The sequence below is a fragment of the Eublepharis macularius genome, chromosome 4 (assembly GCF_028583425.1).
Source record: "Eublepharis macularius isolate TG4126 chromosome 4, MPM_Emac_v1.0, whole genome shotgun sequence".
Taxonomy (NCBI): Eukaryota; Metazoa; Chordata; class Lepidosauria; order Squamata; family Eublepharidae; genus Eublepharis; species Eublepharis macularius.
The window spans coordinates 3,089,498-3,116,506 of NC_072793.1; the positions used below are offsets into that span (position 1 = coordinate 3,089,498).

General features: G+C 49.0%; 1 protein-coding gene and 1 long non-coding RNA gene across 4 annotated transcripts in view; one reads left to right on the plus strand and one right to left on the minus strand.

Moving 5' to 3' along the window:
* Positions 1-27,009, minus strand: part of STXBP4 (syntaxin binding protein 4) — a 251,066-nt gene that overhangs the window by 155,928 nt on the left and 68,129 nt on the right. For all 3 annotated transcript variants that reach the window (XM_054977054.1, XM_054977055.1, XM_054977052.1), the window contains exon 16: positions 22,126-22,188. In XM_054977054.1, coding sequence (XP_054833029.1) covers positions 22,126-22,188 — 63 coding nt within the window. The remainder of the gene's footprint in view (positions 1-22,125; positions 22,189-27,009) is intronic.
* The window catches only part of LOC129328190 (uncharacterized), a 73,470-nt gene that overhangs the window by 38,601 nt on the left and 7,860 nt on the right, over positions 1-27,009 (plus strand). The window lies entirely within an intron of this gene.

Sequence of the window (27,009 nt, forward strand, 5' to 3'; positions counted from 1 at the left end):
GCACCTGCCATACCTTCTCCACGATTTCCTCAATACCCTCAAGCATGGGGAAGCCAACGTACGCCGGATTATCCCCGTAAATACGTTTGAGGAGCTTGTCCTTGGTCTTCGGGGCTGCTGAAGAGATGTCCATCTCGAGAGCCTTGGCCATCCTTGCCATCTGGTCGGCGTAGATACGGAGGTCCTCGAATGGCGAGTCCGCAGATGGCACTAGCTCCTCAGCTGGCGATGGTTCGGACCAGGACTCCGACTGGTAGCCGCCAAAGCTCTCCACATCCTCCTCATCGGAACCAAGCTGGGATTCCGGAACCTGGAGCGGAGGGGGAGCCCACGCCGACCTCGATGTCGAAGGCCTCGGTTCCGACACGGAGAAGCCCGCAGGTGCCCCCTCCCATTGGCAACGGTATGGCGAGGGGAGGTAGGAAGCCTGTCGATGCCGGGACGCAGCGGACCGGACCGATCGGACACTGTCCCCGGAACCATGCCGCTCACGACCGACCGGAGGTGGAGACGGACGGGCAGGCGACGGACGGCTCCGACGAGGAGACGGGCTCGGTTCCAGCCTCGGCGAACGAAGGGCAAGCGACGGTCGGCTCCGACGGTGCGGGCTCGGCTCCGGCCCCGACGAGAACTCTGCGGGCACCGTCTCGAAGGCCATCGGATCCGGCACCGGCACGGAGATGTCTTCTGGCTCCGGGGAGCCCAGATGAGGGGAAGGCGTGTGAGGAAGCACGATGACCTCCTCCTGAGGAGCGGGACGCGACGACCGATGATGCTTGGTCTTCTTCTTCTTCTTCGCTGGTTCCGAAGAAGACCTCGGAACCGACGCGCTCCTCGCCTTCGAAGGGGACCTCGGCTTCGACCTCTTAGGCTTCATCGGAACCGATCCGGTCGTCGGTTCCGATCGGGGACTCGGTACCAGGATCCTCGGTTCCGAAGCTGGTCTCGGATCCGACCTGGTAGATGACGCGCTACGGGGCGGCCGCACCGGTCCCTGCGCTGGAGAGGCCGCTCTCGACGCCGAGGTACTCGGGGGACGCGGTTTCGACCCCGACCTCGCGGAGGCCACTGAGCCAGCTCTCGAATGCCGTTCGGCAGAGGGGCTTGGGCCGGCCTTGGAAGAGGGCAAGGGAGCGCCTCCGGACATGACCTTCTGCCACAGGGAGGAGTTTAGTCGGGCCTTGCGCTCCTGCCGGGCCTTGCTGGTGAAGCCCTGGCAAATCTTACAGGCCGTCACATTATGGGTCTCTCCCAAACAGAACAGGCACAGTTCATGGCCATCGGTCTTGGCCATTTTTGTGTGGCATTGCAGGCAATGCTTGAAGAGAGCCTTAGAGGCCATCTTCAGGGGCACGCGAAAGGAAGGTCAAAACAGTCCGAGTCAAATTACCGAGTCCACAACAAAGTCCAAAACGAGATCCGAAGAATAGTCGAGGTCACGAAGTCCGAAGTCAAAAGCCAAGCAATCAGTCAGAATAAGCACGAAGCACAAAAGCACAGAGCAACGAAGCTCACGTTCTCTCCAAGCGGCGGCAAGAAGAGAACTGAGGGAAGGGGCCGTTGGTCGCTGGAGGATCACGTGACCGTTTGGGCGGGAAAACGGTCGCTGAGGCGCGCGACAAACGGCCCCTTCGGAGCCATGGAAGCTCTAGAAAATTCTCCGGCGGCTGGCCTGCGCCTGCGCAGTCCCCATGTGTGGAGGCACAGAAGAACGAAGATGAACTGTAACATTTCAGACAGTGCAAGGTTGCTTCTGGGAGCTTCAAAGGAAGGAGGTAAGACAGCTGTGTTCTTAGGATGCTTGAGAAACGAAAGTGATGGTTAAGGCATTTGCAAAATGACATTAAGGTTCAGCATTAGCAATGGTTCACCACATAGAACAATGGCATGGATGTAGGAGTACAGACATGACAGGACAACCAGAGAAGCTGATGGTTTTGTCTCCGTGGTCCTCGCCCACCACAATCTGTGTGGCTATTAGTTCATGTCGGCCCTGTGAATGAACTTTCTTAGGATCAGAAATGGGGGTTGGTGGGGGGTAGAACACAGGAAAGTCCTGCAATCTTTGCATCCACAATGTGTGATCATTGTTCACTTGTGACAAATTATAGTTGTACAAAACTGGCAGTTTCCCTAAAACTTGGCCAGCAAAAACTTTACTAATGGTTGTTGTGGATTTTCCGGGCTGTATAGCCGTGGTCTTGGCGTTGTAGTTCCTGACGTTTCGCCAGCAGCTGTGACTGGCATCTTCAGAGGTGTAGCACCAAAAGACAGAGATCTCTCTGTGTCACAGTCTCTGAGAGATCTCTGTCTTTTGGTGCTACACCTCTGAAGATGCCAGTCACAGCTGCTGGCGAAACGTCAGGAACTACAACGCCAAGACCACGGCTATACAGCCTGGAAAATCCACAACAACCATCGTTCTCCAGCCGTGAAAGCCTTCGACAATACAACAAACTTTATTAATGTATATCTTATTCCTCCTCCACTGCATAGCTGAACAAACCTACATTTTCCATGTTGGCCTGTTTCATATACTACATTGAAAAGGGCAGCTGAAAAGCAATTTAGAAATCTTAAAAATAAGTCATAAACTAATTTTAGAGTCTGGACTAAATCAAATTTTTCATGAAGAATGAACCATTCTGCTCAAGTGGCCATGTTTAAAAGTGTTCTGATAGACCTGTAGAAAAAGATAAGAGGTGTAGAAGATGCAAATTAAACTGTAAGTGAAATACAAACAGAAATAACAGCTACCAAAAAAGGCACCCCTTTCTAAACTTGAAAATTAAGGCTACATAATTTTGCACTTACACATTTAACTGTGAAAAACGGTATAGATATAAGTAAAACACTATAAGGAGTATAAATTCCCATTTAAAACTTGGCATCAGCTTTTAATTCCTTTTTTAATTTATTGGTTGTCTAGAATACTAAATTAACAGCCCGATCCAAAGGGTTGGTCCCACACCTGCGCCCACGCTTCCACGTAGCAGCAGCACTGCTTGTTGGTGCCCTAACAACTTTGGCGGGAGAGATATGCTGGTGGCCGAGGTCCACAAGGTTCAGCACAGTCGCCGCTGACAGTAACAACCCCACAGTTCCCCTGACAACCCCACCAGCACCCGCCAATGACTGTGCCACCTCCCTGACATGCCCATGAGAGGCAGGGAACAGCGCAGGCAATGGCCGCACCCTGATCACCACTGCCTGGTGACACGCCCCCTCCCCCTGAGCGTAGGTGAACAGGACAGGAGATCGCTGCAATCGGGCCTGCTGCACCCCAATAGAGAGACATGCCGCAAAAGGAGCCCTGCCCCGTGGGGGGGGGGGGGGCACCGATAATGCAAACAGGGCACCACTCGCTTGCAAACCCCTTCCCTGCCACTGCCCTGAGAAACATACACCCCCTCCTTGAACAGTAACACCAGAAAAGTGGCAGGACCTGTGTCAGGCTTTGGATGACAGGGTATGGCAGGCAGATCCCTGGACCGTTGCAGCAAGAAGTCCAGGCTCTTGGTTAAATTGTTTTTATTCAGAAATCAAATCATTTCCATATATATGTCCATAGGATTACTCAGAAGCAAGGTAAGCATCTAAGCAGTAAAAGCAAGATTGAAGGAATAGTAATGCTTGGGAAAAATCTTCCTCTTAACAGACACGGTTGTTCCTTCCCCCTCCCAATAGTAAACAGGATTTTTGGCGCGAATTTGTCCTGGGAACATCTCGCATAGCTGTACTATCAAGTTGAGTCACTGAGAAAACAAGACATAGCAATGTAGTACACAAGGTCAGGAACACTGAAAGTTTCTACAGCCCGTTAGATAAGCACCTGGAAGCAGCCTGTGAAAGAAACAGTTATGGTATTGGCCATATGACATCAAGTTACAGTATGAAGCTTTGGCATGGATGGGGCTCAGACATGACAACCTGGCAAAGGTCACACCTGGAGTCCCTGGCACTCAGAAGCAGTCTCCAAATCCTGAAGGGGCAGCTCTGTAGAGGTGGGCAAGGGGCGGGGTCTGAAACGAATTATGGGAATACCTACTGGAAACCATGGGAGAGGCTGGAAGGCTCATTAGATGTGACGGGAGCACTGATTGCCCATTAACCAGTGGCAGTGTAACTTTCCATCGCTGCAGGGGGTGTTCCTGACCCTGGAGTGATTTTGGGAGCTGACTAACTCACAGGCCGCCCCCGACGTGTCCCCCTGGAGCTGGCGCAGTAACTTGCACCACACTGACCCCTCTGCCTGGCTGCCGATTCCGTCTGCTGGCAGCAGACTGTGACGGTGGTGCGCGTTGCCCTGCTGCCGGCAGTGGGGGGCAGGGGGTTATACCCACGTAAATCTGAGTTATGACAGCGTAACCCTCGGTCTGCTCCCTGAGCACTTTCCACCCCTGTCTCTCAGGACTGAGCTGCAAGAGTTCAGTCTTTGTATTTTCAATTATGGAAGGAGTAATGACTTTAACTTTGACATCACCCCTATGTGAGTGTTATTTGGTGGCTGTATCCAAACATCATGAATAATGGTTTGTCCGTGGAGGGCAGGCTCTTACTCTATAAATCTGCAAAGAAAGGTATAGAGGCTTACTTTTTTAAAAAACATGGGACCTGAGAATTCAAGGATTGTGGAAATAGATCATTTGCACACTGTTTTTTAAAAGTCCTCAAAAAGTTGTTCGGTAGCATGGCAGAAAAAACAGCAGCCGGGGCTTCAAGAAAAACCAATTGTGCTGTACTGCACAGTTAGGAAGGGATACAGTTAAGTCTCCTGCCAAACAGCCATGAATTGATCCATGAACTGTAACCTGGTTATTGAAAAATCAATTCCCTGTTCACAATTGTTGAACAGGGCGTAAGGTGAACCAGCAGGCGTCTAAGCATCCCGAGCTGAGAGGAGCTCCAAAGGTTGACAATATAAAAGCAGAAATCCAAGGCCACAGAGGATTGTCAGGCAGAAGCCAAAGCGACAAGCAGTCAAAAGGTCAAAACTGGAAAAGCGGAAGTCAAAGCTATGCCAAATCAAAATCTAGGCACCAAGGTCCCAAGGAAAGCTGAAAGTAATAAACCAGAAAGACAGGGAGGAAGATCAGCTCCGCATAGCAAAACAATAGAATTACTGAACAGACTGCAAGAAACCCATGAGCCGAGTACCCGGATTGCCAGGAGGAGCCACCGGGGTCTCATGGACTGAGATTCCCTCTCGGCCTCAAGCCACCAAGACTGAACCCAAATCACGTGACTCGTCCGGCTGAATGGGCCCCTCCCTCAAGATCAGAGCAACCTGTTCCCTCCCTCCCTCCCTCCCTCAGCAGCTCTACCCAGAGGTTAGTTCCCCAAACCGTTTGTCCCTCTCTCCTGTCATCCTAACAAAGGTGTTCTGCTAGAACACAAAAGGGGCGCATGGACCTACACTTGAAGTCGTGCTTCTGAAGAAATGTTGTGTCTTTGAATCCCAGTTCCCCAAAGCAGCCACCCTGAGGAGAGCACCGCAGAAATGAACGGCCCTTCCACACACAGGGAGCCCTGAAGGACCAGACAGCAAGAGAGACACTCAAAGAACGGGCAAGGGCCTGCTGCTCCTTTGGAGGTGTTTACAAAATAAAATAAATTATATGGTTGGAATTCAAGGAAGCCTAAAATATAATGAAGAGTCCAGAAGAACCTTTAAGACTAACCAACTTTATTGTAGCATAAGCTTTTGAGAACCACAGCTCTCTTCGTCAGATGCATCTGACGATGCATTTGCTACTTTGCTACTACAGACGAACACAGCTAACATCTCTGGAGCTAAAAAATGATGAGTGCTTTCGTTTGGTTCACAAATAATGAGATTTAATATCATGTGAGTTCGTTAATTGTCTTTTGGCTCCATCTGTTTAGGATCTGAAAGTTATAACCAGAACAAAAGGAAGAGTTATTAAACCACTGACCACTTCCTCTGTTGAAGTCGGCTTTTACTAAGGAAAGCTTATGCTAGAATAGATCTGCTGTTATTTTTAGCAGCCACATGACACTTTTGGTTTTACTGCAAAAATCCTAACATGGCTATTCTACCAAAAACTGTATCAAGCATCTACAGAATGAGACAAACTTTAAAAGCAGGAGCTAATTTAATTATATATGTCTAGTCCATCGTCTTCTGGACACAGGACAGATAACTAATTTCAAGATAAATTTTTAAAAGATTAAAAATACAGTACACAACCCAGCCAGCTTAAAACAAATGGAATTTTAAGGGTTAAAATAGGCCATGCCGGGCTGACCTCAAGACCCACAACCACAGTACCTGGCTTACCCTTGCTGCTTGTGTGAAAGCATCCACAAATTGTGGTTTTTGATTTAGAAGGTATCCTGGGGCAGAAAAACAAAATAAAGGCGGCAGGGGTTCCGGCCTGATCTTGTTTGGAATCTTGCAACAGAGGGCGGCCGTTGTTCATTCTGCCCTGAGGACCAATCAAGCATCCATAATGATAGCCACAAGCTGACGGAAATGTCGCCCATAATGATGAAGCCTGTGAAATGGCTGTGGCCAGGATCCAAAGACCCACATGCTCAAGAACTGCCTTATGAGGCCGTGTGCCAATTTAAATCTACACTACTCAACAGGGCCTGCTGGCACTGCCTTCCGCTCTACGAGCACAGCTGAGGAGGGCTCGCCCTTTTTCAGTGGCAGCACCAATCCTGTGCAACCGTGAGTGTGAGCGGGGAGGGTGCAAGGGACCAACCCTGGCTTTGTTCCACTCGGCTGACAAAACCGCTTTCTTTCGCAAGGTACTTTTTGCATCAGCACTGGTCATTCTGACAGGCACCTGGTTACTTTTTCTCTCTTACATTACTCGTCTGTTTTGAGAACTATCATTGAAAACTCTGCCTTGAACTTTAGATCATGAGTGATATATATATATATTCAAAATGTAAGGGTTTTTTTTAAGACACAACAATTCATTCGTCGATCTCTTAAGAAAAAAAAGCCTTCAGCAGCTCTCCATTTTGTTACTGAAAGAGACGGCCTTCAAAAGTAGGGAGAGACGGGGAGGCATCTAGAATTGCCGTAGGCATAGCCGAGTCTAGAGGCACAACTGAAACAGCTTTTCAGACTCCAGCTTGTGGACTGGGTCCCACATAAGCTTCCCGCTAGCTGCGGAGGATCAGCATAAGGGCAGAGCAAAGTTATGCCCTGGGAAAGGAGGATGGGCAAAAATCACCCCCTACTTTTCCACAAGCACCAAACTTACGTAGGACCTACTTTCTGTCCTGGGACAGAACCTATTCATCAGTGTACCATCACAAGCTCTTCTGTATATCCCATGACTTCTAGTACATGTCGTTAAACTTGTCCCAAGACTTTAAAAAAGTTTATTTCCTCATATGATTAATAATTTATTCATTTTTTTCACAGTAGGGTAAAGTATTGCACTGCAAAAATTACCTTCAAGTACAGAAAACAGTACGGCCAGGAGCAATACAAAGAACGGAGCCTGTAATTATGTAAGAGGTATGGCTGTAATGAGCTGATAAAGAGAGCGTGTTCATATTGGGGGAGATGAGTCAGAAGGTTTTGGATTAGTGACATGGACGTTTGACACCAGTGTACTTATTTGCATCCTGTATTTTATCTGTGGGTATTGTTTTCTCTTTTGTATTTGTTACAGACTGTTAATAATTTTTTTAAAAGTATAGAAAATAGTACATGGTCTTGTGAAACTATTTGCATTTATATTTCGAGAGCAACAATGCATACCACCTTTGTGAACAGAAATCTATACACTGGAATTTTAGTCTGACAGGCACTTTTAAAAATTGGGAAAATGAGAAAAAAAAAACATGCTTCTTAAATTAGTTTACTACCAACCAGGAATAGTAGGCCTAAATCTTTTTGGAAGGAAGACTTGTGTTATATTTTTCCCCTTGCCAGATCAGTGATGAGTGACCGTGGCTTGCTGAAAGATGAAATAACAAAATTAAACTGTCTTGTATTGCTGTTTGTATACCAAAATCCATTTCCTTTACAGATAATCTCCTTGTGTGACCGCACAGTATTCTGCAGAATTCTCCAGTTTAACCAAAGGCAGCATATTACTTAAGTTGCTTCCTTGCTCCTGCTCTTCTAATGTGATGAGAAATGTGGCATAACTATAACAAAAGTCCCAGACAGACTCCAAGAACTCCCTTCTATACCTAGTAGACAGAACTCAGTTATGTTTATGTACCAGTGGTGTATGTGATGCATCTGAAAATATGCTTTCCTAAGTTGTAAAGCACACTGATACCCACCGTCAGGGTTTCTGGTGCCCGCGGTGATCCCCACGTGTGCGCATGCACAGCGCGCGTGTGCCCCCGGACTGCATGATGACATCATCACGCAGCAAAAGCCGGGGCCATTGGCCAGCAGGTGGCTGGGGAAGTGTGCAGAGGCTGCCCGCACTCCACATGCTGCCCCAGCCGCCTGCCATGCCTGGCCCACAGCTGCTGCACCCGACCGGGTGTGTGTGGTGGTGGCAGCAGCAACGCGGGGCTGGCCAGCTGTAGCAGCCACGGGCCAGGCACGCCAGCTCCATGGCACACACCTCCGCCCCCGGTATCTCCTCTGGCATCCCCTCCAGCGCCCCAGCACCCGCGGCGCCTGTCTCACTGCCTCAATGGTGGTGCCGGCCCTGCTGATACCACATTAAACAGGCATTAAAGGGGTCAACAAAAACGACACAGTATTTCCTGGAAATGTGTGTGCCGGTGAGAGGTCTGTCTCAACACCTTTGCATTGAGGTGGGCATTGTGAGAAGAGGCAGCAGCACCTTATATTTATTTACTTTATCTATTTCCCACTTTTCTCCCCAATGGGTACCCAAGGTGGCTTACATAATGCTCTTCTCCACTTTATTCTCACAACAACCTTGTGAGGTATGTTAGGCTGAGAGGGTGGGACCAGCCCAAGGCCACCCAGTGATCTACTGTGGAAGAGTGGGGATTTGAACCCGGTTCTCCCTGATTCTAGTCCAACACTCTAACCACTACACCACAGTCTTTTGATTGCAGTTGTCCCCACTTTAGAGCTAAAATATTCTCATGATCTCCCTGTTCCTTTTGAATGCCGAGTACAGAAAGGTTTATTCTTAAATTTTCATATTTCTCTGTGGGGGGAATCCAAGATCATGAGTGTTTTTTCCCAGTGGGCTACACTGGGGTCTTGATGCTTTCACTTCCATAGCATTAGGCTAGCCCCTTCCCCAGGGATCCCACCCACTGATTCTTGGTATGGGGGTAACTTTGATCTGCCCTGCCCTCCCCTGCATCGTGGGCTGCTGAGCACTGCTTTGGCTTCCAGCCTCTCTTCCTCTGCTACTCCCAGAGCAGGCATCACCCCTCTCTCAGCTCAGGCTCTCTGGCTTCCCTCTCTATTTATGTATCACGAAATGGGCCTTGCATCTATATTATAATGGATTTACACAGCTCTTTGCCTGCCATTACATCAGAGCTCATGTAAGCAGTTGGCCTGGCCTCCGCCATCTTTAATAGCCACTTTAACAGGGCTGCCAGTGACATTAAATGGCACCAGGCCTCTGGATTTAATATGGCAGCTTGTATTGCAGCCAGAGGACCTCCAGCTAACAGTTGCCGAGTCCCGCCTGGGAGACCCAGGCATGATTGGAATGCCGCATAGGAACGCGGAGAGATTTGCGGTGATTGGATTTGCAGTCCCTCCAGCCCCGTAGGAGTCCAGCGCAACAAAGGTCTCGCTGACTCATCCCCACTTAACACATTCCTTTCCCTCCTCCCGTGATGAGATCTCCTGTCCTTGATTGAGGAGCTAATCAAATGACATTCATAAGTATTTACAGTTGGTTCCTGGGCAGATACATTCCCCGACTAAATTAATCAACTTAGCTCCGGTGGACTTCATTAACAAACTGCCCTTTTTGTGCAGTACTAGAACAAATTTTGCATTCTCTTTCACACGCCCCGGCAGCTAGCCATCAAGTAATCAAACCCTTTGTCAAACCCAGGAACTAACCGTTAAGAGTCTCTATTCTAACAGCTAGGTGGGTTCTTCCATTTCAGGGCATGTTTTACCTATAAAGGTAGTGTCCTGGCCCCATTCAAATGGTGCACACTTATTGGATCCGAAGTGCTGCTCTCCTGAGGTTGCTCCAAGCCTCTTGCTCTCCTGGCTGAGAATGCTGGCATTTGAAGCTCTCCCTCCGCAGACTTCCCTGCTCTCCAGATAGGTCATTATCGCCTTGCAATCCCCCAAATCTATTCCACCTTCACCGCTGCTTTTCTTAGGCCTCTTGTGTGTTTGCTTGCAATCTTGTGTGTATGCATTTGCCCCTCAAATAAAACAATTATCCTTTATTTAAGAACCCCGGCTTTGTGTGTGTATCCTTGGGAAAGGACTCTGTAAATTATTGGTGAGAAAGATCCCGTGGTTACTGGGCTCTCGCATAGCTGTCTTCCTTGTGTGCTAATTCCCCCACTCTATTTACTCGCAAGGACACCATTCCAGGTAACACTCAAACAGCTGACATGCACAGCAGCTACTTGATCTGGTAGCGATATTGAAGGTATAAGGTATAATACAGTTTTTTTCTGCCTAATTGTATTTCTTTTTTTAAAATATATTTGTTTTATTTTAAGAAACAAAGTTTTAGAATAGAGAGAATACAGAAAAGAAAAAAAGGATTATAACATGACTAGCAACAAAGCCCGTTGTGGCAAAAAATGCAATGGCCTTTAGAAAGGGCAGGGGGCTCAGGTTGGCCATTACCCGCTCCCCAGCACCCTGGGGAGGGTTCCGGGCAATGCCCTCTCCCCAGTGCCCCGATGTGGGGAAGGGGGAGGGCAGGGCAGCCTGGCTGAGCATTGCCCCCTCCACAACATCCTGATATGGGGTAGGAGGAGGAGGGGAGGGCAGCAGGGCTGGGCATTGCCCCCTCCCCAGCTACCCGATTTGAGGCAGGGGAGGAGGGCAAGGTGGCCCAGCCAGGCATTGCCCCCTCCCCAGTACCCCAGTCTGGGGCAGAGGGAGGAGTTCAGGGCAGCATTCCTGTCTACACAAGCCCCCTGCACCTTCCTCCTGATCATGGCTTTGTGGGGTCAGGGCAGGTGAGCGAGTCATGCCTGCCACCATGCACCTCCCACATCCTCACCCCCCTGATTATGGCTATGGGGGGTGGGGGGCCACGGTGGCAGGCATGCCTCACTTGCCTGCCCTACCACCAAAGCCGCATTTGGGGAAGGGGCCTCATGGTTTTGGGGGGCAGGCCAGGTGAGCAAAGCATGCCAGCCACCGTGGTGCCTCCTTCCCCCCAATCGTGGCTTTGGGAGGTGGGGCAGGTGAGCGAGGCATACCCACTGCTGCGGCCCCCCTGATTGCAGCTTTGAGAGTGAGCCGAGCAGGCAAGCAAGGCATGTTGGCTGCTGTCAGGACCCCCCCTGCTCCCACCCCCTGATCACAGCTTTGGGGGGTTGGGGCAGGCAAGTGAGGCATCCCCACCACCATGGCCCCTCCCCCAATCGTGGACTTGGGGGTGGGGTGGGGCAGGTGAGCGAGGCATGCCTAGTTTGCCTGTGCTGCCGGGGCTTCCCAGGCCTCTGGAAGCCCCGAAGAAGTGGTGGGAAGGTAAACCCTGTTGCCGCCGACTAAGTTCTTATCTCCACATACTGCACCTGTGTGGGGATAAGAGGTGAGCCACTGGCAACATGCTTTGCCTTTTATATTAAGGACTGTCTAGATCTAAAATAATTATATATAACAGAATATATAAAACAGGAAATGTTTCTCCCCACATCCCCTTCATTAAAAATTTTTAAGACACAGTGTCGGGTCCGGTGTATATCTAAACTGTACTGACTCCATTTTCTAATGCTTCTAGTGTTTGAGTGTTCTCTTCCCAGGTGCACCAGTTCCCATGCAGCATTCCCACCGGAGGAGACTGTTTTGTCTAACACCGTTCCTCCAAGCATTGGCCTTGAAGGAGAGCAGCTTCCCAGGACTGAGAGATGTTGTTTTGAGAACTGTGGGGGGAGGCTGATCCAGATGGGTATTGTTACTCTGTATCTTATGCTTGCTCTTCATTGGTAACAATGATCATGTACCATCCTGATTCTCCTATTCAGGACAGTGGACTATAATGGACCTTTTCTGCAGTAAAGTTTCCTTTTCCAAACAATGGACTTGTGTTTGCTTCTAAAGGGAACCCTGTAGTGAGTGCCTTATTTAGCCACAGTCTGACATTTTGTTACCAATCATGTCTGAGTCGGGCCCAACGGAATCCAAGGTTGTCCCGGACAGGGATCCTTTGTTTGATCCGTATGCGTCTCCCGACAATCAACCTGTGCAACCCGTGCAAGCCCAAGACTCCCAGGAGCTGGGAGCAGCCGGGAACGGAACCGGAGCCTCCACTTCCACCCCGCCTCTCATCGATCTCAGTACTCGGGACGAGACCAAAGCTGACCTCGGGGCAAGGCCAAAAGCGACTGCTCTCCCTTTGATTTCGGTACCCACCCCGTCGGAGTGGGGAGCCAGACCCCGAGAAACCAGAGAGCGTCGGGCAGGTGGACTCCATCCACTAGTTTCGATGGAAGGGCGCCGAAGCCTAGGAACCGTCCCGGAGCTAGACAGCAGCCAACCATGGAGATATTGGAACAGGACATCCGAGCAGGCGGAGGGGGACACGTCTCGCCGCGGCGCCCTGAGTTGGGATTACTCCGAACTTGTTTCATGGAAAGAGCCAACGGAGGTCCCTGAACAAAGTTGGGAGCAGATACAAGGTCGCACCTATGCGGTGGATACCAGCATCTCGGCCGTGACGGGTATGGCCAAGGGAATCCTAGCTGCGAGATCGAGAGTCGTCCAAGGGGACCCTCCTCCTTGGGGCCCCTTGTCCCCGGTGAGTGCATCGAATGAAGCTTCAATAAGCGAGCAACCGGGGGCAAGTCGAATGCAACAGTTAGAAGCTAAACTGATGGATATGGAAGAAAGTTTGGCTCATGCCATCCATTTAATTTCGGCAATGGGAGCAGGGGAAAGACTGTCCCCTGAAGAGATGGCGATACAGATAGCTACCCTTCAAAGTGTTATCTCCTATCCGATGGAGGATGTCCAGCAGCGGCCGTCACCTACCGGCGAGGGGGACACCCATTCGGGCGAAGCGGGAGAGCAACCCAAGGAACTTCCAGCACAGCAGGAAATTCCACCGAGCAAGGAAGACCCGGTTGAACCACCCGGAGAGACCCCCACCGAACTTCCCAACCAGACAGGGGTTGCGCCGCCAGACGAAACTCCCGTTGAGAGGCCTACGGAAGGGGAAGAAAAGCCCAGTGATACACCGGTGAGACCCCCTCTTACTTCTCCTATAACGGTCCGGCCGGACCAAGCGGGAGCACACGCGGCTCCATCCGAAGAGGGAGCCCCTCGTCAACCGCGAGACCTTGTCCCCGTCGGGCAACCTACGGGGGACGGTCTAACAGCGCCAAGAGGCCAGCCGCTGCTTCCCAGATTAACAACACCCGGAGGGGCAAGCCCGCGCGGCCTTCCACCTGTTCAACCCTCGCCGCTGCGGCCCCTCTCACCTCGACCGCAGCTCATACTGTTGCAGCAGCCCCAGGACCAGCCCGTTTTACCACCCCCGAACCAACCGGGACGGCCTGCACCATTACGACACCTTCAACCCCCTCCTCAGCGGCCGATCTCCACTCAAACACTCCAACCTCCTCCACCTCGACAACTGCCACCAACGCCTCCCGTGTTACCGGCCAGACCGAGACTGCCGCCTCCTGCTCGCCTGCCACTACAGCCTCCGGCCCAACCAAGACCAACCCCGACACAGCAACCACGGCAACCTCCGCCCGCACAACCAGCCCAACCCCAGCCGGCACTGCCGGTTCAACCGCCACCCGTACAGCCGGCACCGTTGCCCCGACCGAGACTCCAGTTACCTCCTCCTGTGCCTCAGGCGCAACTAAGACTGCCGATGGACTTTTACCCAGCGCCTGCTCCGAGACAGGAACTCCCGATGGGCTGGGTGAAGCTGGAAGCCACCTTCGATGGGGATCCATCTAAATTGGGATTTTTCTTAGTCCAAGTGGTACAGTTTTTCAACCGGTGGGGGCACCTCTTCGGCAGTGAGGCCAGTCAAATCGAACATCTTGGATCTCGTTTACAGGGCAAAGCAGCAGACTGGTATGTAGGACTATACAATGTCGGGGCCCCAGAACTCGATACTCTTCAGGGGTTAGTGGATGCCATCCGAACGCAATATGAAGACCCCTTAGAAGAAACCCGGGCCCGAACAGAATTGCAAGCCATCAAACAAGGCAGCATGTCAGCAAGAGACTATGTCACAAAATTCCGGCAATTAGCAGCCAAGTGCCCTAGGTGTGAGGAGTCCACCAAGATTATCCTGTTCAAACAAGGCCTTAACCCGAGACTTTTGGACAGAGCCCTCATGCAAGACAATCCCCCCACGTTGTTAGGGTGGATCCAACTTGTTTGCGAAGTAGAAAATCGCATTTTGGAAGTCCGTTTGGTTGAACAACAACAACAAACGGGACAAAGAAGAGCATTGACCTTACAGAGGGGAACACGGGGAGCTAGCTACGCCACCCGTGGAGCGAGAGATGCTAGATGGCAACAAGGGCTGTGTTTGCATTGCGGACAGGCTGGCCACTTTGCAGCGCAATGCCCTTACCGGCCTGTGCAAAGACCTCCGCTCCAATTACGGCGTCCAACCCTTGCTCCATTTCCTACGCTCCAACGCCCGACTCCAGCACCACGAGCAAATAGAGGCCGCGGCGCTTCCCAAAGGCCAGCCTCGGAGAGAGGGCTGGAAGCGGAAGAAGTCATGGAATATGATCCCGCTTCCCCAACCGCAGAAGCTAATCCAGAAAGTCCCCAGTCGGGAAACGAAATGGATCTGTCGTGAAAGGACCCAAGCGACAGATCCGCCCTAAGCCCGTCCCTGCACGGAACCGGCCGCCTGGGTCCATCTTATTCATGCCAGTGACTCTAATCAACCCAGAGAGGAAGATGCATATTCGGGTGCAAGCTCTTATTGACTCGGGCTGCTCAAGAGACATCATTGCCCCTGCTCTAGTCAATGGACTAGTCCTACCAACTCGGGATCTACAAAATCCAGTAATCTTTGAGCAAATGGATGGTACCAACATGAATCCTGTAACAACTGAAACCATCCCAGTGATCACAGGCATGGGACAACATTGGGAAAAGAGGTCCTTTGTCATCAGCTCGACTGCCAAGTACCCGTTAATTCTAGGCAGCAAATGGCTATGTGATCACAATCCCTACATAGACTGGGCACAAGGATGTATTACCTTCAGTCATACCAACTGCAAAAATCACCGTTGGAATCAAAACTGGGGCGAAGATCCAACTCATAAAGAAAAGGCCCTCCTCACCCAAGAAGAAGTCAACCAAATACCCGAACCGTACTGGCCTTTTCTAAATGCTTTCTCTGAAGAGGAAGCAGATACTCTACCCCCGCACCGACGAACGGACTGTGCGGTAGAAATTTTACCCGGAGCCTCACTGCCCAAAGGACGACTTTATCCCATGAGTCTCCATGAACGCGAAGAGCTCCGGAAATTCATCGACACCAACCTCCAACGAGGGTTCATCCGCCCAGCCGCTAGCCCCCACGCCGCCCCAGTCCTCTTCGTGAAAAAAAAGGATGGGGGACTTCGACTGTGCACAGATTTCCGAGGCTTGAATGCAGTGTCCACCAACAACGCCTATCCTATACCGCTCATCCGAGACCTTCTCAACGTCGTGGCCCAAGGTAAGATCTTTACGAAATTAGATCTAAAAGATGCTTACTTCCACGTTCGTATCAAGGCAGGGGATGAGTGGAAAACCGCTTTCAATACGCCCCTCGGACAATATGAATACTTAGTTATGCCTTTTGGTTTGACGGGAGCCCCGTCCGTATTCATGTCCATGATAAACGAGGTTCTACACGAATTTCTGTACAAAGGGGTGGTAGTGTACCTTGATGATGTGTTAATTTACTCGAACACCGAGGAAGAACATATTCAAACGGTACAAAAAGTTTTAGCCACCCTGATGAAGAATAAACTGCCCATCAAACTGTCCAAATGTGAATTCCATAAAACCGAACTCACTTACCTCGGCTACTGTATCTCCCAAGAAGGTCTGAAAATGGATCCAGCCAAAATACAGGCGATCCAGGATTGGCAGAAACCCACCACCCGTAAAGAACTACAATCCTTCCTGGGGTTTGCCAACTTCTATAGAGACTTCATAGCAAATTTCGCCCAAATCACGCTCCCTTTAACAGACTTGCTGAAAACCAAAGATAAAGGGGACCAAGCTAAAAAACCCTCTACCAAACTGCAATGGACCCCCGATTGCCAAACGGCCTTCGATTGTCTAAAAAAACAATTTGTAACAGAACCCATCCTCTCCCACCCCAACGAACACTCCCCTTTCATAGTACAGGTTGACGCCAGCGATGCGGCGATAGGGGGGGTTTTACTGCAGAAGGGGGAGGATGGTAGGCTGCGGCCGTGTGCTTTCTTGTCTAGAAAATTTTCGGAGGCGGAAAGAAATTGGAATGTGTGGGAGAAGGAGGCCTTTGCAGTAAAAGCGGCCCTTACTAACTGGAGACATTGGCTGGAGGGGGCGCGATACCCTTTCGAGGTCTGGACGGATCATAAAAATCTGGAGGCCCTCCGAAGCCCACGCAGACTGAATGCCAAGCAATTGCGATGGGCGGAATTCTTTTCCAAATTCAACTTCACTCTAAATTATCTCCCGGGCAAAACTAACTTTTTGGCAGACGCCCTATCACGCATGCCCCAACATAAGAGCAAACGGGAGGAGACTGTCGACACTGTCTTCTCGCCTACGCAACTTGGGGGCGTGGTGACTACTCGCAGCCATGCCAAGCAGCCCCTCCCGGCCAACCAAGAGTGGAAATCGAAACTCAAAACTGAGGTAGAGAAGGAGGGGGATAGGGCTCCGCGAAGCAAACTGACCCAATCCCCACAAGGGGATTGGTTAGCCGGGAGCAAATTTTATGTCCCAGACAGCCTCCGACTGGAAGTTTTGCAGCGCTGTCATGATGCTCCCACTGCTGGACATTATGGGTATCTGAAAACTTTGCACCTCATCCAAAGACAATTCTGGTGGCCGGGCATGCGCAAAGACATTTCCCAATACGTTAGTTCCTGTCCTATTTGCCTCAGCGCCAAAACCAGAAAAGGGAAGCCTCCGGGTCTCCTGCAACCATTGGAAACGCCAAACAGACCCTGGGAAATAATATCTATGGACTTTATCACTGATCTACCTATCTCAAAAGGACATAATTGCATTTTAGTGGTGGTAGATCTGTTCTCCAAACAAGCTCATTTTATCCCCTGTACTGCTATACCCTCCGCTCGAAAACTAGCAGATTTGTTTCTAAAACACATCGTAAAATTACATTCTTTTCCGTCCAAGGTGATTTCGGATCGCGGCGGACAGTTCGTTGCCAACTTCTGGCGGGAGCTTTTGAAAATGTTGAATATTGAACAAGGCCTCAGTTCAAGCCACCACCCACAAACCGACGGGCAATCCGAAAAAACAAACCAAATATTAGAACAGTTTCTTCGTTGCTACATTAATTTTCAACAAGATAATTGGGTGGACCTTCTCCCTCTGGCCGAGTTCTCATATAACAACAGTGTACACGCTTCAACGGGGGAGGCCCCCTTCAAAATTGTCTACGGAACTCACTTCAATCCCTTCCCGTTGGATGCCCCCCCTCTCCATTCCTCTAAATTGCCAGATGTATCTTCGTGGTGGGGGGAGGCGGCGCAGCAATGGACTCTTATTAAGAAGCACCTTGACAAAGCCAAACTGGATTACAAAAAATACGCAGACCGCCATCGTGCGGCCGAATGGGAATTACAACCCGGTGATCATGTGTATATTTCCACAAAAAATCTAAAACTTGCTCAGACCAGCCGCAAACTCGCTCTGAAATTCCTGGGACCTTTTCCTGTGCGCAAGATAATAAATAAAGTGACTGTTGCTGTAACTTTGCCCAAGAACCTGCGCCATGTGCATGACACGTTCCATGTCAGTCTTCTAAAGAAAGCTCCCACCGACAACAAATGGCACGTCAAAGCTCCACCCATTCCAACTTTAATTGACGACCAAATACACTATGAGGTACAGCAAATCTTGGACTCTAAACTCAAACGAAATCAGCTTTTTTACCTCATTAGATGGAAGGACTTTGATTCTGGTTACGATGAATGGGTGCACTCTGCACATGTTCATGCTCCTAGACTAACCAAAGCTTTTCATACTCGCTACCCATATAAGCCAGGGGGGGATCTGTTTTAAGGGGGGCAGAATGTCGGGTCCGGTGTATATCTAAACTGTACTGACTCCATTTTCTAATGCTTCTAGTGTTTGAGTGTTCTCTTCCCAGGTGCACCAGTTCCCATGCAGCATTCCCACCGGAGGAGACTGTTTTGTCTAACACCGTTCCTCCAAGCATTGGCCTTGAAGGAGAGCAGCTTCCCAGGACTGAGAGATGTTGTTTTGAGAACTGTGGGGGGAGGCTGATCCAGATGGGTATTGTTACTCTGTATCTTATGCTTGCTCTTCATTGGTAACAATGATCATGTACCATCCTGATTCTCCTATTCAGGACAGTGGACTATAATGGACCTTTTCTGCAGTAAAGTTTCCTTTTCCAAACAATGGACTTGTGTTTGCTTCTAAAGGGAACCCTGTAGTGAGTGCCTTATTTAGCCACAGTCTGACACAGTCTATAAGATAATATACTTACTTATATTGGATACACTTATATAGAACATTTTAAGTTTCAAATTTCATAACTAATCTATTTTACAACTGCATTGCTTGTTCCATCATTACTACATATTCAATATTACATTACATACTTTCATCACTTCTATATGCCCACTATAACATTTTAACAAATAGACAGTATAATGGATTACAGCAGTAAAATCTATTATATATCTCCTGACAATCTAATTGTATTTCTTGACACGGGTTCCATGTATTTTTCCTAATTCTGCAATCTCCCTTGCATCTCAGTGAGAAAAGCGGGCTACAAATGAATTAGATAAAAACAGATTTAAACGCCTCTCTGTGGTTGGTGGGTAGAGATGCTATCACTATAGCCTCCAGAGCAGTTCTTATGATCTCCACCCCCTGGATTTTGGGTCTTTCCTGGCATTTCTTTTTAAGACGGAGAGAGCACAGGACAGGACAGTAACGAGCCAGCTCTGGCACTGGGCAGGCACTGGGCGGGTTTCGGATTATTACACGGCTATTACCACAGATGAGGCCCCCAACCCCCTTCTCCCTCTCACGTCACGGCTTCCCCCCCGCTGTTCCGTTGCACAATTCAATTAGCATTCCTGAAACTTTCTTCTCTTCAAAGTACAGTATTTTTGGATGATTGTGATTTTTAAAAAGTTTAATTTCTAAAAAGGAACAAAAGGCGATGACTGGGAAAACTTTGTTCTAAACTTTAATGAGCTCTGACCAAAAAAAAGTCCCCCATTAAAAAAAACCTTGATTCTTTTTAATGGTTCAATGATTTGAAAACATTTAACACAGCAGACACTCAAACAGCTGCTGTTTGCATTTTTAAAAAAAGGTTTCCTAGTACTATGGTATCTTCAAAGTTACACAGTAAATATTTTTGTTTATTTCTCCAGGGCAGTGGTTTGATGAGAAAAGTTAATGATTTATCTTGCATTTTTTATTGTTAGTGGCAGGTTACCCTAACGCTGAACTTTCAGTGGTTAAGAGCGAGGGACTCTAATCTGGAGAACCAGGTTTGATTCTTCACTCCTCTGCTTAAAGCCAGCTGGGTGACTTTGGGTCAGTCACAGCTTCTCGGAGCTCTCTCAGCCCCACCCACCTCACAGGGTGTTTTGTTGTGGGGATAACAATGACATACTTTGTAAACTGCTCTGAGGGGGCATTAAGTTGTCCTGAAGGGTGGTATATAAATCAAATGTTATTATATTATTTTATTATATTTTATTAAACTAGCAACAAAGCCTGTTGTGGGAAAAAATACACTGGGCTCTAGAAAGGGGAGGGTGGATAGGCAGGCATTCCCTCCTCCTCCATCACTGATCCTGGCCGGTGAAGGAGGGAGTGGGCATTGCCACCAGCTCCATGTGTGACCTCAGCCACGTGAAGGGGGTGGGCTTTGCTACCTGCTCCACGTCTGATACAGGCTGGGTAAAGGGGGACGGGCATTGCAACCTACTCTGCTTCTGGTCCCAGCTGGGAGAAGCGGAAACGGGCATTGCTTCCTACTCCACGCCTGATCTCGGTCATGTGAATGGGTGGGGGGCTTTGCTACCTGTTTCACAACTGATGCAGGCTGGGTAAAGTGGGGTGGCATTGCTTCCTGCTCCACACCTGATCACAGATGGGTGAAGGGGGTGGGTATAGCTGCCTGCTCAGTGCCTTATTCCAGTAGGTTGAAGGGAGTAAGTATTGCCACCTGCTCCGTTCCTTATCCCGGCTGGGTGAAGGGAAGAAGGGCATAACCTCCTGGTCTGCGCCTAATCCCAGCCAGGTGCAGGTGTGAGGCGGGCATTGCCACCTGCTCCACTCCGAATCCCAACTGGGCTATGGCAGAGGGATGGGCATTGCCACCTGCTCCACTCCTGATCCAAGCTGGTGGAAGTGGGAGTGGGCACTGCCACCTGCTCCACTCCTAATACCAGCTGTGTTAAGGCAGACGGTGGGCATTGCCAAGCGGCGTGGAGGGCAATCTCAACTCCCCTCTGTCTGGAGGTCAGGGGGCGGGGCCACCAGCCATGTGACCACTTCCTCTGAAGGCAACCCACGGAGTTCCACCACCTCTTTCCCCAGAAAAAAAGCCCTGGACGTGACACCACACTGTAGAAGTATGAATGAACTGGGGCTTGCTTACATGTAGATCTTTGATACAGATATGATCTTGCCTCAGCCAGAGTTTTACCATCGGCAAATGCTAACTTAAAGAACCAGCCATGAGGAATTAATCTGTGTTGACGGTAACTGTTAACAATAGCTCCACGCAGTGTTGCAGCGCTGAAAACTGTACTGGTCTGAAGAGTACCAAAGTACTATACTTAGGAAACACACAGTCAGAAATACTGTGAACCAGGCACAGTGGCTGTTACCCGTTAGCCCACGCCGTTTGCTACATCCCCTGGTTGCTTCCTTTTCTCCGACATCCTGACTGGTCATAAAGGTGAAGTCTGAGAGGTTTTTTAAAAAACATTTTCTTGCTTATAAGGGATACAACTGCCCAACACTGCAGAAATTCTTTATGATGTTTAAATAATACTTACTTACAAATAGGAATTATTACAAGAACTGTCTTTCTAAGACAGGCTTCGGGGGAGGGGGCACTTTGGGATTTCAAAGCTCTGATAAACTAAGAAAAATAAAACAAACAAGCAATATTAGGAAATGGCACAGTAGCGCACAGACAACGTGAGCTGGGAAAGAATTTCCAGATTCAGTACAGGACAGGTAAGACATGACTAATGGAAGTATACGTTTCAGCAGGCAGTTTATTCTGATCATAACACGACATCAAACTGGCTGAAGAACGAAAAGAAATCTAAGTCCAACAGGATGAGTAGAGTCAAATGGTATCAGCCTATCTCCAGTAGGAACTGATACATTTTGATGAAAAACATAAATAACCTCTACCAGTTATGCCTCTCCCTGGTACTACTGGCCTAGTTGGTGGCCTAGTTCATTTCCTGGCTTATTAGTTTAAAATTGTAAAATATTTTTCATAGTTGGTACTTCAAGTACCAACTATGAAGTACTTCATTCAAGGAAATGAAGGCTCTGATTGCCTTAACGGTCATGTGAAGTATCTTCCTTGTTTCTGGTGGCAAGTCGCCAAGTTTTCAATCCCACCTTTCTTCCAAAAAACCCAAGGGAGTGTGTATTGTTCTTCCTCTGCTCCATTTTGTCCTGTGATTTATGCATACATGCTGCAGTGAAATCTTTAGACGAATAAATAAAATCCTGCCCCTCTTGGGGAAAAGCATTATGTAATAACCTTTCATGATTAAAGACACTTCACTTACTTGTTTAGTAGTTTGCAGTTCTTCTGTTAGTTTTCTCACCCGTTCAGATTCAGCCAATTCTTCCTATTAGGAGAAAGAGAGAAAGGTTAGTTGAACAGCAAACTCAGAGGCTCTTCTTTGTCCTTTGAGACAATGTCAGGAAATCGGATAGGCATTGCTACATGTAGGGCCCCTTCCCGGATGCTACCAACAAGGGACTGGAATTGCCTAAGAAAGAGAATCCATAATATGGGGGCCTATTTTGGCGTATCGCTTGCTTCATTAATACCATCTCATTGTCCTCATGGCTCTTATGTTTGGGAAAAGGGCCTTGTGCAATTTTTTCATGAAATCCTCCCCCCCCCCCCGCCCCCCAATCTCCTTGCACTTGGTACATTGAAAAGTTTCTGTTCTATCACTGGCAATGCCGTGATTGCCACCTGGGTTTAGCATCTGTACTCAAACAGGTATGAGATGTGGATTTAGGTTCTATGGATTTACATGAAACCCCCTAATACGCAACCCTTTTTGGTCCAAGTGCTAAACACACACATATACTGTGTGCCAGTCAACCAAGGTGTCGGGGGGAAACGACAAGGGCTGTGCTTGGCTGGATATACTGGGAACAAGCTGGGCCCCACTGGTGTTGGAAATGCCTGAGGGGCCTGCCTCCCACCTGACTAGTGAATCGTAGAAACAAAGGGTTGGAAGGGGCCTCCAGGGTCATCTAGTCAACCCCCCTGCACAGTGCAGGAAATCCCCAAATATTTTCCCCTCTCACCCCAGTGACTCCTGCTCCATGCCCAGAAGATGGCAGGTTAAGGAAGTCATGATGGGCATAAAGCCACGCTCATCACCTTCTTCCATGCAGCTGGTCCTATAGACCCAGCTTGGTCACTTGAGTAGAGAACCAGCTCTTGGTGCTGAGCAAAGTGGTCTAGTAACCAGTATAGGTTACTCCAGTGTAAGTTTTTGTTAGTCAGAACTCACATCAGCAGATGTATATGGATCTGATAGGCATCTGACAATGTGAGCTCTGGCCCGTGAAAGCTTACAGCTGGAATAAACTTAGCTAGTCTGAAAGGTACCACTTGATTTCCGCTTTATTTTGCTACAACAGATTAATGCGGCTCTCCTTTGGAAATTATTATCAAGGCTGATGGTGAGAAAGCCGAGGACCTGGGAAGTTTCCAATCAAGGAAAGGGAAGGGAGGTCTCTGAAGAGGGGTGCTGGAGGCGCCTGGGATCAAGCTGGGATTTGCAGTGCAAAATGCACAGTTCGAATGAGGTCATTCTGGACCAAGAACCTCTTCGTGAGTCATGCTAGTGAGGGCTTAAGTCCTTCCGAAGCCTTCAGTGCTAAAGTTGCCGGATCTTTTGTATTAAAGTTCACTTGGCTAATGACTGAGCGGGTCCAATCGATGACTCGAGGACTGCATAAAGGGACAGCCTTGTTTCTATCCAGGGCTACCTTTGCTCCCAATAAGCGCGATGAGCTCATGCAGAACAGCACGCAGGTCCCATCCTTCCTATGCCGGCTCTAATCCCTTGTCTCGGAGATGGCCCCAAACTCGTTCTCTTGGTCTCGTGTATCTGGCAGAGAACAGCGCTGGTCTCAGTGCCAAGAGGGAAGGAAGGAGAGGAGAGGCAAGCCAACGAACTGCAAGTGTGATGGCCATAAGCTTCAGAAGCCGCCGGGCACTGCTCAGGCGTCCCTGGCCCAACGAGTGTACCTCGGCCTGGTGTTCGGTAACACATTTCGGGTGTGGGGGGATGAGAAGCGACCCACTCACAGTCAAGGGTGGGCTGAGGGGAAAGTCCTGCAAGCTGGCTGGTGGGACCTGCAAGATCCAAGGAGCCTCTTTGACAAGAACTCAAGGAAATTGCTTAAAGGATTACTGGTTTAAAAGCGGCATGAAAATACTGTAAATAACAATAAAAAAAACCCACTGAACAGAATGCCGCTATACAATTCCTGTGACTCACCTTCTCCCAGAAGGGGGGCTGCCATATTCTAATAAATTATCTTTTGTCCTAGTATACAATCTCTTCCTCTACATGGAAACTTTTCATTCAGGACAGTGCAGTGGAGCACAACAGGTTAGAAAAGAAAAGAGGAAATGGGTTTTCGAGAGTGGCAGCAGGAGTTAAATAGCTTGCCAAACAGACTAACGTTTTAAAACTCAAAAGGGAGAAATCAATGAATAGTGCAACGTATTTCCTTCTGACAACTTTCTTGGAGGACTGAATGAAACAAGGAGGTCGCTTCACTCAGACTCCGCTCCCCTCCCGCATGTTTGAATGGGCCAGCAACTCTGCTGGAAGAACAACATGTTATGGCAACTTCAATATAGAAAGAGAGAGAGAGACTCACTACCCTATTTCTACAGGCAGGTATCATACACGGGATTTTTTAAAAAAAGATACTGTTTAGCAGGGCTTTTTTTCTGGGAAAAGAGGTGGTGGAACTCAGTGGGTTGCACTCGGAGAAAATGGTCACATGGCCGGTGGCCCCGCCCCCTGATCTCCAGGCAGAGGGGAGTTGAGATTGTCGCAATTTAAACTCCGGCCACCGGCCATTTGACCATTTTCAAGAGGTTCCAGAACTCCGTTCCCCCGTGTTCCAGCTGAAAAAAAGCCCTGCTGTTTAGAGAGTTTTGCACGGGAGGAGTCTATTCCTTCCTTAATTGTAACTTCATTCTGACGTATGACTGCAAAATAATAATACATTTTTCCCCCAAAATATACCACTAGCACTGGCACAGTAAGTGCAACTTAAACCAGTCCACGGGGCTGCGTTAGACTAGGTGTGCTACACAGTTAAAACAAGTCCTCCTGTTGTCATGAACAACCTGCACGAGACAGTGTGCAGAATGGGCTTACTTGGAACTCTTCCACACCGGGACCCTCTAAAATAGTCTTGTGCAAATGGCTGCTAGCAAACATCATGTTTTCTGTCCATCTTACACTGAACCACCAACCTGTTTGCAGAGGATCAGCTCTTCGTTCGGGAACAATGCTAAAAGCAGGATCTGGATACTATGCCAGAACCCTCTCCACTTTCATGCTAATGATTCAACAAAGGGACTGTGGAAAATTAAGGCCTTTCCTAGCCCTTGATAGAGACGTCAGGCCTCTCCTCCTGTCAATTCCCTCTGAGGAATTTGGAGTGCTGGTGGAAGGTAGGGAGAAAAAGCTTGGTGAACCAGTGCCGTGCCAGGGCCACTTCTGGTTTAAACCAGAAGGGCTACCCTAGCATTTCACAATGCTATGGCTTTACCATAGAGTCTTTGTGGAATGCTAGAGCATCACCACTGACATGATGACATCACTTCCAGCGGCACGGGGATTAATGTCAGCATGTTGTTGGCAACATCTTTAATGTTACTGGTGAGGACCCCCCCAGCAAGGTAAGTGTCTCGTTGATTACCAGGGGACCCCGGGGACCCCACCACATGCAGACGGTGATTAGCTGTCATATTTACCAAAGTTATTGTTGCTGCCCCTGGACCCACAAGAAGGCTGGAGTGGAGGTCAAGAGCAAACACTTAATTCTGGGTGGTGAATCCTCACCTTCCAGGGTAACGAGAGCCACCACCATTCCCTCTGATGAGGAACCCTCAGCTGGGAGACCATGAAAGAATATTAATCAAGAAGCCAGCCCTGCAAGGTAGGATGCCTGCAGGCTGAGTTCCACAAAAACAGTTATTTGCTAGCTGGAGCCAAATAGGCCAAAGTACTGGATTTAGATCAAAGCCCTCAAACCCAAATAACACCACAGAGAGATAATTAATAAAATTTATTAAAGAAGGTGTAAAAGATTATAGTTTTAGAAAATGTGCAAGACAGGAAAGAAAACAGTAAAACTAAAGAACTGCCCTAAAACACTGCACAAGCTTTGGTCCTCTGACACAGATGTTAACTTGTCAGACTAGAAGCAGAAGAGTCCAAACAGAACCTCAAAGTCCAGAATCCAAAGACAAAAGTCCTGGGCCGACACCTATCCTGGTAGTCAGGTCCAGAGCAAAGAAATGGTGTGTGTGGCAGCAGGCGTTCTACCACAGCAGCTTACCAGAGGCCAAGCTAGAATGAAGAGCCTTACTTTAGGCCAGGCTGCGTGCATGCGCGCAAAAAGGCATCAGCAAGGCACATGCTAGAAACCCCCTTTTCCTCCCAGCTTCCTTTCATTCCTGAGCAGTGCTGCAACGGTGCAAAAAAACCCTTTAAAGGGCTGGAACTGGGAGTGGGGTGTGTGGCGCTTAGCTGCCCCCATCACCAGTGGCTCAGGAGGGAACGTTCATACCTGCAGCCACCCTGCAGTTTCACCTTAGACCCAGATCAAAAGACGTTTAGTTTTGATCTGGCTGGAAAGGAAAGCATACAGGAGCCAGGCAAGTCGTGCCCCCAGCGGGCATGGTGCCAGTCCCCGGCAGTTAAACCCCCAAGTTCTCCACAGTTAACACACAGGTGTTCCAGGTGAAGTAACCTTATTAGAGAGCCATTCAGTACAAGGTGCTCAGACAGTGAAATTGGCAGAAGTGACGTATGTGGGGCCAGCAATGTTAGTTATAGGGAATCTTCCCACCTTTGGGGAAAAGGACTGTTGACCGGGGGGGGGGGGGGTGTTGGGGTGAGACATTGTTTTAGAGTAGACAGTGAGAAAGATGAACTCATCTTTGGTTCTCAAGAAGAATACATTTTGAGCCAGTTTCAGCAGGCAGTCAAAGACACTGGCTCAGCAGAGCGAGAAATAGAAAGTAAACATTTGCGAGATAACCTGCTGGCATTGCAGCAATAAAGAACTTCCCATACTCTCAGAGACCAGAGGCAGAGCCCATATATCTTCATGGCAGATATGCAGGAGGCATATGTGACACATGGTGTCATCTGGATGCTCCAATGTAC